Source organism: Ceratotherium simum, chromosome 20 (genome assembly GCF_057802395.1).
Source record: "Ceratotherium simum simum isolate JZ-2026a chromosome 20, ASM5780239v1, whole genome shotgun sequence".
NCBI lineage: Eukaryota > Metazoa > Chordata > Mammalia > Perissodactyla > Rhinocerotidae > Ceratotherium > Ceratotherium simum.
The window spans coordinates 35385621-35402761 of record NC_141919.1 but is presented as its reverse complement, the minus strand read 5'-3'; the positions used below and the strand labels follow the sequence as shown (position 1 = coordinate 35402761).

The 17141-nt window shown below is 46.2% G+C and overlaps 1 protein-coding gene across 5 annotated transcripts in view; it reads left to right on the top strand.

Moving 5' to 3' along the window:
* The first annotated feature begins 679 nt into the window (after positions 1 to 679).
* Positions 680 to 17141, top strand: part of TTC39B (tetratricopeptide repeat domain 39B) — a 134494-nt gene continuing 118032 nt past the window's right edge. For 2 of the 5 annotated variants that reach the window (XM_087444611.1, XM_087444608.1), the window contains exon 1: positions 778 to 841. Coding sequence is in view for 3 of the 5 variants with exons in the window: in XM_014792402.2 (XP_014647888.2) it covers positions 800 to 841 (42 nt within the window). In the remaining 2 variants the exon portion in view is untranslated. Of the gene's footprint in view, positions 842 to 17141 lie in introns of all 5 variants that reach the window. The other 3 variants (XM_014792402.2, XM_087444614.1, XM_087444615.1) reach the window with 3 other exon arrangements.

Genomic DNA, 17141 nt, shown 5'->3' with positions numbered 1-17141 from the left:
TGCATAAATGTCTGTCCCGTGGTTTTTCTTTTCTTTTTCAAGCATATACAGAAGCAAATACAGCGCCCCTGCATCTGAAGACGATGCTCCTGACCTAGTGTCCGGGCAGGTGGCGTGACAGGGTCCTTCGGGTGACCAGTGACCGTGACCCAAGGCTGCCCTCTAGCCACACCATCTGCGAGACGCAGTGCCACTTGGTGAGGGAAGCGGACCGGCATTGGCCTAATGACCAGGTGGACGCTTCCACGGGCCTCAGAGGTAGCGCGGCTTTGACCTTGGCCTCGCCAACCGGGCGCTCTGCTGGCTGCAGACGAGTGCTAGTCCTCGGCAGAGCGCAGGAAGCGGACACTACCGGGTACTTTCCCAGAGGGTGGGCGGGCCCGGCGAAATCTCAGTCCGCGAAGTGACTCCGCCCACCGGGTGACTCCGCCCACGGGATGACCCCGCCCACATTGGTCCGAGGCCACGCCCGGCTGGGAGCGGAGACGCGTTGCGGGAACCTGGTTGGCCGCTCGGGTCTGAGCCCCGTGGGGGGGCGGGGCGAGGCCTGTGCGGGGCGGAGCTTGTGGCGGGCGGGCCGCCGGCCCCGCTCGGGAAATGGGTGCGCTGCGGGTCTGCGGGCGCCGGGGGCGGGGAAAGCCCTCGCCTAGCTGCGCGCGGGCCCCGCCCGGGACCCGGCGGGAGCGCGGGGCCGCCCCCTTCCTCCCTCGCCGGCGCTGGGCTGAGCCCGGAGCCGAGAAACCGAGTCGGCTCTGAGCTCTCTGCTTGGTTTTTGGGCGGCGGCAGCCGGAGGTGGAACATGGCGCTCGTAGGCAACGGAGAAGAGCTGGAAGCGGACGAGGTACTGGCCGGTGGGAAGTGCGGGCACTGCCCTTGGAGCACGGGAGGGATGAGCGAGCCTGGCCGGGACGGCCAAGGTCCCGCCCCCTTGGTCCCGGGTCTGGGACAGGCAGCCCCCCGCCTGGAGGAAGGGGCAAGGGCAAGGGCTGCGGGGGGGGGCATCCAGCCTTGGGACGTCTGTCCCCGCAGGAGCGAGGAGGCTTCTGCGGGGTTCGGAGCGGGGCCGCTCCGAGGTTCGGGGCGCCGGCACCGTGGGGTCGTGGGGATGGAGGCCACCACGTCCGCTCGGCGGGTGGATGGGTGCGAGCGCGCGGGAGCGCAGGACCCGCAGCACCGAGCTGTTCTGAGCTTCGCCAGGGACGCCTGGGCTTGATGAGGTCTGACCCTGAAGTCCCGACACTGGTCCTCTGGGGTTTGTGGAATCGTCTCTTGACCTGGGAATCTCACCTTCTATGGAAGTTTCCCGGTGGCAGAACCGAAAGGCTTACAATCGATGATATGAGAGGAGCGGGGACAGCCGGAGGAAGAAGGAGCCCCAGGGGTGTCTGACCGAGCGGGCAGGGCAGGGGCTGCCGAGGGGCTGGAGGGCTAGGGGAGCGGAACAGCAGCCCAGGACCTGGTGCTTTCCCCTCCGTCCGCGGGGCGCGGGCTTTTCCCAGGCAGGTCCCCAGTGTCGGCGGTAGACGGAGGGGAGGCGCTTTGAGAACGACTCCGGCCTCCCGTCGCCTCGGCTGTTCTTAGGTAATTGGCCGCTTCCTCCTGCGGCCGCGCGCCGGGGTCTGGGCACCCTCGGGCGGGCGCGCCGGACCTGTTGATTTATTGACTGTTCCTTTCAGCACTTGGCCGCGCCGGAGAGACGCGCTCTTGCTCTTGAAGTCGAGGCCGGCGGCGGCGACGGCAGCTCCCACACACAGCTGCTGCTGCTGCCATTTTACCTGCCTTAAATTTGACTAGTCGCTGCCTGAGGAGGCTTAGTTGCAAATGATGCAATAGTGGAAGATCTGGAGGAGGCGGGTGAAGATTCCTGCCCATCTCTTCGATGTCCGGAAACTCCTGACAACGAATACTATGTTTAAAGTGTAGCCCTTAAAATAAAAACAAACACAACCGAACTCCGGCTCCTTTACTCGACTGGCAGACGAGAGGGCAAGCCGGGCAGTCCAAAACCTTCCTTACAGCCTGTCCCTTGCAGTAATGGCCCTAAGGACACAGGCCGATGAACTAGAGCTTGCTCAGCTACATCTGTTCGTTGTTGAAACTTTTAAGCTATAGGTAAAGGCAAATGATGAAATAACATATTTGTTGCTATTTTCATCTGTGACAACTTTTAGTTATAGCTTTAGGCTGTCTTTTTGGTGTGACCTGGAGCCAGCTCTTTTTCATTCCTCCTGTCTTAGTTCTTTTCTGTCATCGAGATCGTAACACTTTCATGATGCTCTGACCGTACATTCATGCCCTTCCTCAGAAATTTTTATGGCCCCTTGTAGTAGATTAAATTAAATATCCATGTACCTGGCATGCAAAGCTCTCTACAGTGTGGTCTCAATCTGATGTCCCAGCCTTGTCCCGAGCTGCTTTTCTGTGTATAACCATTTAGTTTAATCAGTGTCCTGCCGGTATTATAAGTGAGGAAACAAGAGTGGAAGTAGCTAGTAAATGTGGAGTGAAAGTTTGAATCCCTAGCCAGCTTGTCGTGAAAGATTGACTACTCTCAGGGTTATATAATTGTCTAGACCCGGGCATTGTTGAGAGAGAAAGGGGATGCTGTTAATAATTAATGCTTGGAGAGTAGGCGTAAACTGGGACCGTCCTGGGCATTATTGAGACATGGCCACCTTGGCTATGCCCACTGCCTACAAGATGACCCCAAGCACTGAGATGCATTAGCTAGGGAGCAGGGCTCTGGCTCTGGGAGGAAGTTAGGTTTCAGAGCCACAGAGATCCTGGCACATGGGTGCTTGGTAAATAAATATTTGTTGAATGAATGGATGACTGCAGAAACGATGTTGCTTAATGATTTCTCAGTTTTTGCCGTATCATTCATTTATTTATTAAATTCAGTGACCACTAGGCTCCTATTACATGTTAAGTAGTATACTGGTCCTCGGAGATGAGCAAAGTACGAACAATTTTTTGTTCGCGCCAAATCCACTTTTGTCCCGTAAATGGTGCACCATTTACATTGGTATAACTTTTGCAAACATTTCGCAAACGTTTATTGGTTTCGCAAACATTTATTGATTTTGCACATTTGCACTGTGCTCAGACTTGGTAGGTGCCTTAGAAAGAGAAGACACAACTTTGGCTCTCTAGGCTCTCAGTCTGGGTAGGGAGATATGACGTGGACAAGAACTCTAGAAAAGAGCTCAAGGCAGAGTAAGCAAGTTAGAAGTACTGCATTGTAGACTGGGTGCCCTTGACTTACTGGTAGCAAGTCCCTAACTTTCAAAGGGCCGAAGCGCTCTACCCACAAGTGAACAAGACCCTGCTTTTCATCTTCACTGGGCTTGTGAAACTAAAATAGTTTATTTTGGCTGGGAAGCTTTTCAAACACTTCAATATAAGTTTGATGGTCTTTGTGGCCACTATTTGATATTCTAGGGAAGTGAAAGGGATGTCCAAGTCAAAGTGAAAGTGGTGAAGAAGAAATGGTCGTTTGAACTGGGTCTTGGGTGAGCAAGATTGTACTGGGCGGGGCAAGTGGAATAAGGTGCAGGCCTTGGTGGACGCTGAGATGGTTGGGAATGAGAGCACACCCTGGGTTCAGCAGGGCACCCAGCACGTGGAAGGAGAGGCGTGAGGGCTGAGACAGCAGAGGCCAGCTTGAATCACTTGGTGCAGTATCTGGAATGTCATACTAAGGACTTAGGGTTATATCTCCTAGAGAATGGGGATCTGGAAGGTTTTTTTAACTAGGCAGGTGTGATAAGATTATTTATTTTGGAAAGATCAATCTGGTGAAGTTGATGCAGCCAGATTGTGGAGGTGGCAGCAGGAAGGGCAAGAGGCTGTTGCAGCCGTTACTGTGGGAGGTGGTGAGGACTGAAGTGGAGCAGAGGCCGTGGGCTGGGAGAGAAGAGGCCAGATTTGAGGGACTTCTCCATGAGGGTGTGGAGGAGGAATTGGCTTGGTGGCAGGTTCCCCAGTTTGAGCGTCAGGGGAATGGGGGGGAGGGAGGGAGGAGCTGTTCAGTGATGATTCTGAGTTCCCGTAGGGTTGAACCCCAGCCCCTTCATGTGGATGTAGAGGAGGGGAGGGACCCACGCAGAAGACGTGTACCCCTGTGGCTCACCGTGACTTTTCTTACTGAGGGAGCATGGCCATTTGTTTATGAGTGGGTGAATCTGGGCAGGGTTAAGACAGGGTGTGTGTAAATTGATTATGCAGGTGAGTGGGAGGAAGAAATAGCATCAGCTTACCATCAGCCTGACTCCTGCTCAGGTTAACAAACAGGCACTTTTCCTGAAATGTTCAATCCTGAATCTCTTGAATCCCATCTATTCTGGGAATGCTGCTTTCTCAGTGAAATGTGCCCTCATTTTCTCCTCCCCCCTCCCTGCACTCGGAGACCCCCTTCCTTCCTTCACGTCCAGTAGTGCAGGTATGCTTCTCTAGGCGACTCAGTTCTTCCTTGTATTAGCTGTTTGCCTTCTTATCTTCGTTCCCTGCCCAGGGTCGATTAGACTAATTATCCACAGAGTGAAGCTGACACTGTGAATTCTGTGAGGCTCATGGTTTCCATCCAGCCATGTGCTGACAGCCTGCCGCCTCCAGCCTCGGGTGCCCCAGTGGCCATGTCAGGGGCGTCTCCTGAAGTCACTGTGTGCTCACTTCTCAGGAAATGAGTACCGGGGGACTCACTGGGTGCTTGTGAGCTTCCTTGGGGAGCTTCCCTTTGTCAGGCCTCCCTTTGGTTCCTGACTGGGTCGGAACTCTCTTCTCCCGCCGCTGTGCTTAATGGAAATCGGTCGTGCACCCGGAGCCACTCTGGCCAGTTGGCCGCGTTGGTTAGGTCACCACACCTCTCCAAAGGGACTCCTCAAGTGTGGAATGCCTGGCAGTTCCTAAGTTCATGATGCATCTTATGCTTTTCATTTAAAGACTGGGTGTGTAGTAAATGCTTTTTTGCTGAGATCTGTGGACATGTCCCCTTGGTATGGCTGATATTATGCTGACGTATACATAGGGCCTACGTCGTTTACAATATTGTAGTGAAATAGTGCATTATATATAGTTGTTGGGTCTGATTTTAACTAGTAAGTGAGAAGAATGATTCAGTCTAATTTAATGTCACTGGGTATTGTGCCAGGTGCTGGAGAGGCAAACACAGCTCTTGCCCTAAGGTATGGGCTGGTGGGGGAGGGGGGCAGGTGTGTAGACAAATAGGTGCAGTGTCTGTGCTGAGAACCATAGAGGAGGATGTCGGGGTGCTTTGGGAGCATAGAGGAGGTCACCTCATCTGGGGGGATGGGTAGTCAGGGATGGCTTCCTGAAGGAGTTCATATCTTAGAAATTCTGGATCTTGCAGGATAAGTAAGGGTTAGCCACGTAGAAGAGAGTTGGGCATGAGGGGAAGTCTTGAAGTGTGTCCCAGGGAGAGGAATAGCAGGCATAAGATATGGAGGTGAGGGAGAGCTTCTGGTACTCTGGGTGGCAGGAAGCGAGGCTGGAAAGGTAGGAAAGGCTGTTTTGAGTCTTTTCTGCCAAAGTGTAGATATCATGGTGTGCATTTAAGGGTCTAAGCTGAGGAGAGGTGTGCAGAGATCAGCACTGTAGGTGGCTCTCTCTGGCAATCCGTGGAGTCTGATTGGAGGGCGACAAGCCAAGGTGGGTGGTTTTCTGGTGTTTTGTTTTGTTCTGTTTACTGAATGACTGTTACAGCCCACTGAAGGCCCCCTATATGCAGAGGTTGCTAAGTACTGGGATAACAAGCTGGGTAAGGTTTTGACCCCTCTGGAGCAGATGATCAGGCATATGGATACACAGACAGCTTTGACCTGGAGTGTAGGGGACAGTTCAGAGAGTGTAGGCAGGCCGGGAGCTCCTAGTAGGAGGAGAGGGCTCTCACAGGACAGTCACCCCGGGCATCACGGTGAGGGCATGCTCCCGCCCCCAGGTCAGCTGGCTTGGTTTCCAGGCCAAGTCTTGACTTCCCAGCTGTGTGACTTAGAGCAAGTCCCTTACCCCTTTTGGGCCTTGGTTTCCTCGTAGGTAACATGAAGGAATTGACATTGGTGATCTGTTTCTGAAGTTCGTCTCGGCTTTGACGTCTGTGATCTAGATGGCGACATTTGATCTGGACATTGAGGGGTGAAATTTCAGCGGGCAGCAAAGGAGCAGATCCCTGCTTCATACTTGCAGGCAGAGAGAGCAGCACGGGGGACAATCTCAGGCGTGGATGAAGCACGATGGAGGCTGCTGTGCTGGAGCAGAGAGTGTGTGCGAGTTACGTGGCTGGGGAAGGACAGCAGTGCTGTGTGTGTTCCAGCCGATTTTGATAGGACTCAAACACTAAGGAGTTGGGGTGTGTTTTTTTTCTTTCTTTTTTGGCAGTAGCGGAGACCCATGTATCCTCCCTTATCTGGGGAATGTTTTTCTTTTTTTTTGATAAAGGAAGTAATGATGATCCCATTTCTTGGTTTCGCTTTCTCGTTTCCCAGCCCCATTTCCAAAGTACAGTTTTACGCAGATGACTGTGAACTCCAATGCTGTGGTGGAGGAGACAGACAAGTCAGACGCATTTGAGTAATTCCCTCGGCTTCTGTTTCATCACATAGACTTCTACCCTTAGCTACGTTCTGAGATACAGAACCACCTTGAGCCTCCACTCTAGTGTGGTCGGCAGGACCAGTCAGGGTTTCTCTGGGGGTCTCCTCAGTCCTCCTTTCTCCCTCTTTGCCTCCTTAGACCACTTTTTCCCAGAGTTCTAGGGTTGTTGGTCTTTTTTCAACATATGAGTCACAGTCATTCTACTCAGAACTAAAGGAAACAGATCTCAGATTCTCACATCATTTTTCTGGCCAAACGGGGTATGATCTTTTTGAGAGGAGGTGAGCAAGACACATGACAGGGTGGGAGAGTCGCGGAGAGAGGGGATGAGGCCTGACTCCAGGACCCTCTCCCAGAAATACTCGTAAGTCATCATCTGTGCACAATCATTGACCGAGTGTTCATTGGGCAAGCACGGCTACCCCTGGCGCAGAGCAGTGTCGAGTTCTGAGGAGCGACCTGGCTTCCCATTTGCTGAGTGACCTTGGGCACGTTATTTACCTTATCTGACGCTCTTCATTTATAAAATGGGGATAATGATACCTATCCCATAAGGCTGGCGATGAGGATGGAATAAGAGTCCACTTTAGAAGCACCTGGCATGTGGAAATACTCTGAAAATGCTAGTTCTCTTTTCCCTTATGTTTCTACCATAAGATATTTCTGCCACTGTCCATTATTTATGGGTTTGATGAAGAATCTGCAGCAAGTGTTTTAGTGTGTTCAAATATAGTTTTAGCTTATTTTTGCAGTCAATGGAGAAGAAAATTCTGCACAAGCACACATCCTACAAACAGATAGGAAGTGACCAGCCCACGGTGGCTCAGCTGGTTTAGGCACAGAATCAGGATTAGAAGCCAAGGGTTGTAACTCTGCACTCAATGTCCTTTCTACTAGGTCAGAGGGCGGCAGGCTTGCCGGAAGGCACATGTAGCCTGCCTCCCTCCCACCTGTTTTTGTAAATAAAGTTTTGTTGGAACCCACCCATGCCCATTTGTTAAGGCGTTGCCTATGGCTGCTCTCACACTACAATGGCAGAGTTGAGTAGTTGGGACACAGATTGTATGGCCCACATGGCCTAAATATTTATTCTTTTAGAGAAAAAATTTGCTGACCCCTGTACTAGGTGACTTCAGGGCCATATGTAAGTTTGGTTGTAATGTGTTGTAAGCCTTATGACTTAAATTAGCTTATTTCCTTAATACTCATATAGGTGTCAAAAACTAGGAAAAAATAGAAATCTATGTGGCACATCCCATGAAGTGGTATGGTATAAGTTCTGGAGTCAGACGGACATGGGTTTGAATCCTTGCTTCTCGATGTACAAACTTGGATAAGTTAATCTCTCTAAGCTTCAGTTTCTTCATCTGTAAAATGGAGATAATAGAACCTCCTTCAGAGGGTTATTGTGAGGATTAAAGCCCTATAAAGTGCTTAGCATATGGGGTGCAAACATTAGCTCTTAGCCCTATCATTTATTAAGGCTGCACCATATAGATGCTTGATATTGTTTTCCCAACCCTGTAAGGAACTGGCATTGTACGAAGGTCGGCCCAGCCGGGGTGTTGCACAGCTCTCTTCCACCGTTAGATTTCTTTACGATAGATGCAGATACCTCTCAGGCTACTCCCAGGACTCCAGCTGGGTCAGTTCTGCAAGTTTACAGTCCCCACACCTTTCTCTCCCTGAGGAGAAAGAAAACCACTTACCACAGAAGAGAGTGGGGAACATGGGTCCAAAGGGCCATCTGTTTAAGCAGAGTGGTGTTAGTATCGGTCAGCAAGGGAAGTGGCAATGTCAATAATATTTTGAAAATGGCCTTTGCCTACCAACACATAGATGGTATGTATGGTCACCTCTGGTTTCTCCAGATGTTTTGCTGTGCGCAGTGGTCCCCTCTTTAACAGTGGTGTGAATGTCATAAGGTTGCTACAGGGTTTTCATGTAGCACCTAGATGTTAATAGGAGACTATGACCTGTAAAAGGTACATTTGTGTTTGGTTCCCTAGTATCAGAGGTTAAAAGGTAAAGGAGGTGACAGAGTGTCTGCACGCCTGGGCCCTGGAGGGGGCTCTAGGGTTCTTGCTCCGCCCCCAAAGCAATGTGTCACGCCAGACCGCTCTTTCTAAAGTTCAAGTCCACTCTCACTTTGCTGCTTAAAATCTGTCACAGCTTCTCACTGCCTTTGAGATGTTATGTAGACACCTTAGCGCGGCATTTAAGGCCTTACTTAGGATTTAGCTCAGTGGTTCTCACACTTTAATGTGCATAGATCACCTGGTTAGGGGAGTGGGTGACTGGTTAAGATGCACATTCGTAGGTCCCATCACGAAGCATTCTTAGTAGGTCTGGGGTGGTTCCCAGAAGTTTGGAATCTAACATGACCTTTAACATCAGCCATGCTGACGTGCTTGTAGTTCCCCTTCCATGCCCCATCTCCTGAAAGGTCAATCCTTTCTCACTTCCCAGCTTTTTATATGCTGTTCCCTCACCTGACCAATTCTTCATCTCGAAGGAGAAATATTCCTCTTTTGGCATACATGCTATGACACCAAGCAGGGATGGGAGGTAGGTACCCTGTTGTTCCAGAAGGAAAAGGTGATCCTTCTCCCCCTTAGAAAACAGCAAAGGAACTCCTCATAGTGGTTTCTAACAATGTGATATTTTTATCTTGTCATCCAGAAAGAAGAATTTACCTCCATAACCTATTAACATTAACTTAGTACACGTGGAAAAAAACCCAGCTTTATTGAGGTGTAATTTACATACCATAAAATTCACTCCTTTTAAGTGTACAATTCAGTGATTGTTAGTAAATTTACAGAGTTGTGCAGCAATCACCACAATTTAATATATATATATTTTTTTGGTGAGGAAGATTGGCTGTGAGCTAACATCTGTGCCAGTCTTTCTCTATTTTGTATGTGGGTCACCACCACCACATGGCTTGATTAGTGGTGTAGGTCCACTGCCAGAATCCCAACCTGCAAACCCTGGGCCACCAAAGCGGAGGGCGCTGAACTTAACCACTCTGCCACCAGGCTGGCCTGCACAATTTAATTTTTTAAATTGAGGTATAATTGACATAACATTATATTAGTTTTAGATGTACAATGTAATGATTTGATATTTGTATATATTGCAAAATGATCACCACAGTAAGTCTAGTTAACATCTGTCACCATACATAGTTACAAATTTTTTTTCCTATGATGAGAACTTTTAAGATCTACTCTCTTAGCAACTTTCAAATATGCAATACAGTATTGTTAATTATAGTCACCATGCTGTACATTACATCCCCAGGACTTATTTTTTAACTGGAAGCTTGTATGTTTTGACCCCCATTTTGCCCACCCTCATCCCCCACCACAATCCAATTTAAGAACGTCTGTCACCCTATAAAGATTCCTTGTATTCATTTGCTCTCACTTGAATACATTTTTAACACTTAAAATTGAAAACTTAAAAATCACCAGGATAAACTAAAATTTCCCAGGCAGAAATAAAAATGAGCAGCTGTTATATATGATGAGGATAAAGCAAAAATGTTAGGCATCAAAAAGCAAGATTGCAGAGCAGGGTGCATCTGGTCGGTGCTTGACTGGGCTCCTACACCACGACGTCATCAGAGGAGAGGCTCGAGAGCTGCGTGCAAACCCCTGTCCAAATGAATAATTTGTCCCATTTGCAAGAAAGCAGAAGATGTATAGTGTATATAGATAATGGTTTTTCTTGATATTCTAGTTTTTCCCCAAGGCAGATGCTATTTATCTAACATGTTTAGTTAGCTTCCTGATAAAAAGATGAACAAGCAATTGCATTTCTGAGCCATTATCAGTTGAATAAAAGGGACTGTCACCATAGCTACAGACTCAAGTAGGACACAGAGTCAAATGAAATCAGTCTGTTTTCAGGCACCCCTGAATTTCAGATTTGTTGTGTCTGTTCCTAGGAAGGCACGTGGGAGAGAGGAAAGAACATGGAGGAGCTTGCAGGTTAGCAGACATGGGTTAGGTTCTGCCTCTTGCAAGTCACTTAATCTGTCTGTGACTGTCAGTTTCCTTATCAAATGGAGATTCTAACGCCCACCTCACAGAGTCACTGTGTGCAGCCCTGACGCCTTACCTGGTGCCTACCATACTATAAATGTTCAGTTGCAGCCATTGATTTGAAAAGCAACTCTCTATAGACTTTGCTTTTTTTTTTTTTTTAATTTTATTTATTTATTTATTTTTTCCCCCCAAAGCCCCAGTAGATAGTTGTATGTCATAGTTGCACATCCTTCTAGTTGCTGTATTTGGGACGCGGCCTCAGCATGGCTGGAGAAGCGGTGTGTCAGTGCGCGCCCGGGATCCGAACCCGAGCCGCCAGCAGCAGAGCATGCGCACTTAACCGCTAAGCCACGGGCCGGCCCTAGACTTTGCTTTTGATCATTACACATTCAGATGGGTAGAGTTTTACAGAGCAGGAAGGAAATCACAGTAAGATTGTATCAAATACTGCAGCTAGCCATATCGAACATCTTGATATTAAATATTCATTTGCTGATATTAATTTTAAGATTCAGTTTTGGGAGGGAAGGCTTTGTTTTTGTTTTTATTTTTAAATACAAACAGGACTGTAGGTCTGCATGCCTGGGGAAGCAGGTTTCACATGGCAGTAGATTAGGCTAGGACGTTTTAAGACCAAGGGACATGTGACATGCTTAAATGAACTCCTGTCTCTTTGTTAAAGATCGCAAAGCATTCCATTTCAATTATGGCAATTTGGAGACAATCGTCCTTTCTGTAATTATTTCAGGAGCAAACACAAGGCTTTGGGGGAACAATTTAAAACAACATTGCTCAGGCAAAGAAAACCATGAACAAAATGAAAAGACAACCCACAAACTGGGAGAAAATATTTGCAAATCATATATCCGACAAGGGGTTAATTTCCAAAATATATAAAGAACTCATAAAACTCAACAACAAAAAAACAAACAACCCTATCAAAAAATGGGCAGAGGATATGAACAGATGTCTTTCCAAAGGAGATATACAGGTGACCAACAGGCACATGAAAAGATGTTCAACATCACTAATTATTAGGGAAATGCAAATCAAAACTATAATGGGATATCACCTTACACCTGTCAGAACGGCTATAATTAACAAGACAAAAAATAACAAATGTTGGAGAGGATGTGGAGAAAAGGGAACCCTTGTGCACTGCTGGTGGGAATGCAAACTGGTGTGGCCACTGTGGAAAACAGTATGGAGATTTCTCAAAAAATTAAAAATAGAAATATCAGGGGCCGGCCCCGTGGCTTAGCGGTTAAGTGCGCGCGCTCCGCTGCTGGCGCCCGGGTTCGGATCCCAAGCGTGCACTGACGCACCGCTTCTCTGGCCATGCTGAGGCCGCGTCACACATACAGCAACTAGAAGGCTGTGCAAGTATGACATACAACTATCTACTGGGGCTTTGGGGGTGAAAATAAATAAATAAATAAATAAAAATTAAAAAAAAAAAAAAAGAAATATCATAGGATCCAGCTATCCTACTCCTGGGTATTTATCCAAAGAACATGAAATTAACGATCCAAAGAGATTTATACACCCCTATGTTCATTGCAGTGTTATTCACAAAAGCCAAGATGTGGAAGAAACCCAAGTGCCCATCAACTGATGAATGGATAATGAAATTCTAATGTGTATATATATATACAATGGAGTACATATATATGTATTTCAGCCGTAAAAAACGACAAAATCGTCCCATTTGCAACATGGATGGACCTTGAGGGTATTATGTTAAGTGAAATAAGCCAGACAAAGAAAGACAGACACCATATGATTTCAGTCATATGTGGAAGACAAACAAACACATGGATAAGGAGAACAGATTAGTGGTTACCAGAGGGGCAGGGGGTGGGGAGAGGGTGAAAGGGGTAAAGGGGCACATATGTATGGTGATGGATAAACACTAGACTATTGGGGGTGAGCAAGATGCAGTCTATACAGAAACTGATATATAATGATGTACTCCTGAAATTACACAATATTTTAAACCAATATGACCTCATAAAATAATTAAAAAAAAATAAAACAACATTGCTCAACCACCATGCCTCACCCTTGATTTTCCCTTTCTGTTCCCCTCAATTTGCCCTTCTTTGGCTCCCACATCCCTGTCATCAGCTAGTCCTGTCGAGTCTATCTCCAAAACATGGCTCTTACTGCATACCGCCCCTTCTCTCCATCTCCACTGTCTCCCTAGTCCATTCCACCGTCTTCTCATGCCTGCACCTTTGGGAGAGCATCCTAACTAGTCTCCCTGCTTCCTCTGCCTCAGCAATCCACCCTCCACTCTGCAGCCCAAGAGCTCCTTTACAAACATTAAGACATGTTACTCCCCTGCTTACACCTTTTTAGTGTCTTTCCATAACATTTAGAAGAAAATCCACACTCCTTCCTGTGGTCTCCATAGTCTGGCTTTTGCTTTTTTCCTCCAGCTCATCTCCTGTCCTCTCGTCTTCACTCCTCTGCTGTAGCCGCCCTGGCTTCTGTTAGGTTTCTTGAGCATGCCCAGTTCTTTTCCACCGGAGTGTTCATACATGGGTGTTTCTCCGGCCTGGCCGACTTCACCAGGCCATCACATGACCAGCTCCTTCTCATCTTTCCGGGCTCACTTTAAAGATCAGCTTCCAAGTGGAGCTTCCCTCTGGTCCCATCTTCAAAGCAGCCTTTCTCTTTTTTCTATTACGCATCCTGTTTACTTCCTCTTAGATATGATCACGATCTGTATTATCCTGTTGGTTTATTTTCTTCTCTGTCATCTGTCTCACTCCATCAGGTTCCAGTGCAGGAAGCTGAAACTGCTGTAGGTGGTTTAAGTCAGAAGAGATGAAGAAGGGAATGAGGTGTTTACAAAATGCACCAAGGGGCTGAAGGAGTGGTTCCAGGTGGGGCCTCTAGGAAGCACCCTCAGTCCCATCCAGAGCTGACCTACTAGGGGAGGTGCTCCTATTCTGTGGCTGATGATTCTAGAGCTAAGAGTGCACAGCACTTTGCAGAAGCTGTGATTCAGGGATCGGGAAGCCGGAATCGAGAAGCTCCTGCTTCTACTGCTTGTTATACGCAGGCAGCTGGAAAATGCGCACTAGAGCACTACTGTTGAAACAGCTTCCTCACCCTTGTTTGACAGCAGAAAAGGTCAGAAAGGGGCAGGAAAATGACCTCTGCCTTCTGGATCTCGCATAGGTATAGCTTAACGGGTGTAACCTAATTTTCACCCATGGTCAGTTCACTTCCTCTACAGCCACAAATCTGTGAGGCTCTCAGGAGCTCCTGTCTCTGTGAATTGTACTAAGTTCCCCAAGTTTCTGTTACCATGGACCAAAACTCTATTACAATTGATTTGTTCTGTTGTCTCTAGCTGTTTCTCAGCTTCTTAATTTTGGCAGTGCTTTATTTTCAGATTGGCTGCACATTTTTGCCTGTTTTTACTATACCTAGCTCTTTCTTAATTAAAAAGAAACTGTTTAAAGACACTGAGTTTTGAAGTTGAGAGGTCCACTATTCTGATATAAATGCCGACCGTCCTTTAGGTTCCCTTCCAAGTATTTAGATCAATGAGTAAACTTTAATTATGAAACTTAGCCTCAGGTGGCAACCAATCTGGCAGACCCTTAATATTCTCATTTTAATAAAGTCCATTCTGTAATAAACATTGGTGTGTTAAGTATGTAAGTCAGTAGCTACCTACGTCAGTTTTCACTAAGGGAATCAGAAAAAGAATTGAGTCTTATTGCAAAAGTTTAAATATGCCTTAACCTTGTAAGATTCCTTGGCAAAACAATTCTCACAATAAGCAAGTTCTAGGTATTAGAATATGCTCAGAGGGGGTAAATAAGGAGAAATTTAAAAGTTATCTTGGCCAAATATGGGACAATTTGAGAAAATTTGGGCCAAATATGGGACAAATTGACAAAGTGAAAATAATTAAGGACAGTAATGTATTCTAGACCATTTTGAATAATGGCAGTCCTTGAGTCCACATGGATGATAACTAACTCGGTAGATAAATGGGGCAGAGAGGAGGGCTTTCACTTCCAGTAGGATGCCGAAGGTGGGCTGGTAAAAGTGGAGGCGTGCTGGAGCTGGAAAATCGGTTTTCAGCTCTCACAGTAAAGATCTAGTTAGGCAGCTGTCATCATAGTGCTGAATCCAGGGGCAAATCTGGGCGAGGAGCACTTTTGCCTGGGCTTATACCGTTTCACCGCAGACTCCTTATTACTTGCAAGACTATGCAGTGGAGAAATCAGACAGCACCTTGGCCAGGTGATCAAAATTAATATCACCAGTGGGGGCAGATGCATATCTGTGTCTTCAGATACAAATGACCTGACAAGGACACCGTGTCCCTTCTGTAGTAGTCTGACCTGAATCAATCATGAGGACACGTCAGAGAAACTTTAAATGAAGAAGATTTTATTTAAAAGGAGAGGAAAGCTGTATTCTCCAAAAATGTCAATGTCATACCAGACAAAGGCTGTGAACATGTTCCAGGTTAAAGGAGATGAAGGAGACCTGATCGCTATATGCTGTAGTGGACCTGAGACTAGCTCCTGTACTGTAGAGGGGAAATGCTATAAAGGAAAATTGTTGGGTCAGTTGACAAAATCGGAATATGAACAGTGGTTTAAAGTAGTTATATTTACTGAAGTGGATATGTAAGAGAATATCCTTATTTTTAGGAAATACACACTGAAGTATTTAGAGGTGAAGGGCCACAATATATGTAAGTTACTCTCAAATGGTTCAGAAAAAAATATTAGCTAGGTAGCTAGATAGAGAAGATGGGAATGAGAGGTGGGGAGGGAGAGGAAGAAGTGGATTATAAAGCAAATGGGGGGCTGCCCCCGTGGCTTAGCGGTTAAGTGCGTGCACTCCCCTGCGGCCCGGGTTCGGATCCCGGGCGCACATCGACGCACTGCTTCTCCGGCCATGCTGAGGCCGCGTCCCACATACAGCAACTAGAAGGATGTGCAACTATGACATACAACTATATACTGGAGCTTTGGGGGGAAAAATAAATAAATAAAGTTAAAAAAAAATAAAGCAATTGGGGCAAAATATTAACAATAGATGAATCTGGGTAAATGGCACACAGGTGTTCTTTTTTTTTTTTGATGAGGAAGATTGGCCCTGAGCTAACATCTGTTGCCAATCTTTCTCTTTTTGCTTGAGGAAGAATGGCCCTGAGCTAACATCTGTGCCAGTCTTCCTCTATTTTGTATGTGGGTCACCCCCACAGCATGGCTTGATGAGTGGTGTAGGTCCATGCCTGGGATCCGAACCCGCGAACCTGGGCCCCTGAAGCGGAGTGCGTGGAACTTAACCACTATGCCGTTGGGCCAGCCCCCATGTGTTCTTTTTACTATTCTTATTCTGGCAACTTCTCTTTAAGTATGAAATTATTTCTAAATTAAAAGTTTAAAAAAAAAGTTACCTAGGGATTGAAAGTGCTGTTCACTTACAGTACTGGGCATGAAAGGATCAGGGTTATAAAACAAATTTAGTTGAAATGTTGTGTTACCTTACTGTACTGGAGTTTTTCTCTAGGTACTTATCTCGAAGTAGTATTTTAACCTTTTTTATATTGTTCAAGTTGTTCATTCTTTTTTACATTGCATAAATAATACATAAAAGCATTCTTGTAAAAGATTTAAATCATTCGGAAGCCAAAGTATGATCTTTTTCTTTACTGTTTCCTGCCTTCCCCTCCTCAGAAGAAATCAGCATTAAGAGTTTTTATGAATATAGATGGGATCTTATACCATACACCTTTCCCAGGACGAGGCTTTTCATTTAATATACCTTAGAGATATTTCCACTATTTGCTTTGTTCTTTATATAATGACTGAAGAAAATTGGGTAATATAATTGTACCATAATTTATTTAACTACTTCCCTATAGAAGATCATTTGGGTAATTGCTAATTTTTTCCAATACAACATGTACCGTAATAGGTGTACCTTTGTGCATGTGTATGAATATTTTAATAGTATGGAATCCTAGAAGTAGTATTGTTGTGTTAATGTATATGCATTTAAATTTTTTTATAGATACTGCAAGACTGACTTCTAAATAGACTGTAGCAACAGTATATGTTCATTTTCCAGCTGTAATATTGCCACCTGTAAATAGTATCAATCTTGTAAATTTTTGCCAATTATATGGACAAAATAATACTACTTTTTAAGTGCACATTTCCAAGTTTATTGGCTGTTGGATTTCTTCTTTAGTGAACTGTCTCTTCACACTCTTTATCTGTTGTTCTTTTTGGCTATCTCTTTCTTATTGGCCTGTAACAGTTCTTTATATATTATGGATGACTTTTTTTTTTTGTCTGGTAAAGGTGGCTTAAATGTTTCCTCCTAGCCATTTGCTTATTTTGGAAGTGTGAAAATTTTATGTAGCCAAATCTTTTACTCTTTCTTTATGGCTTCTGGGTTTGGGGTCTTACTTAGAAAGATTGTCCCTGT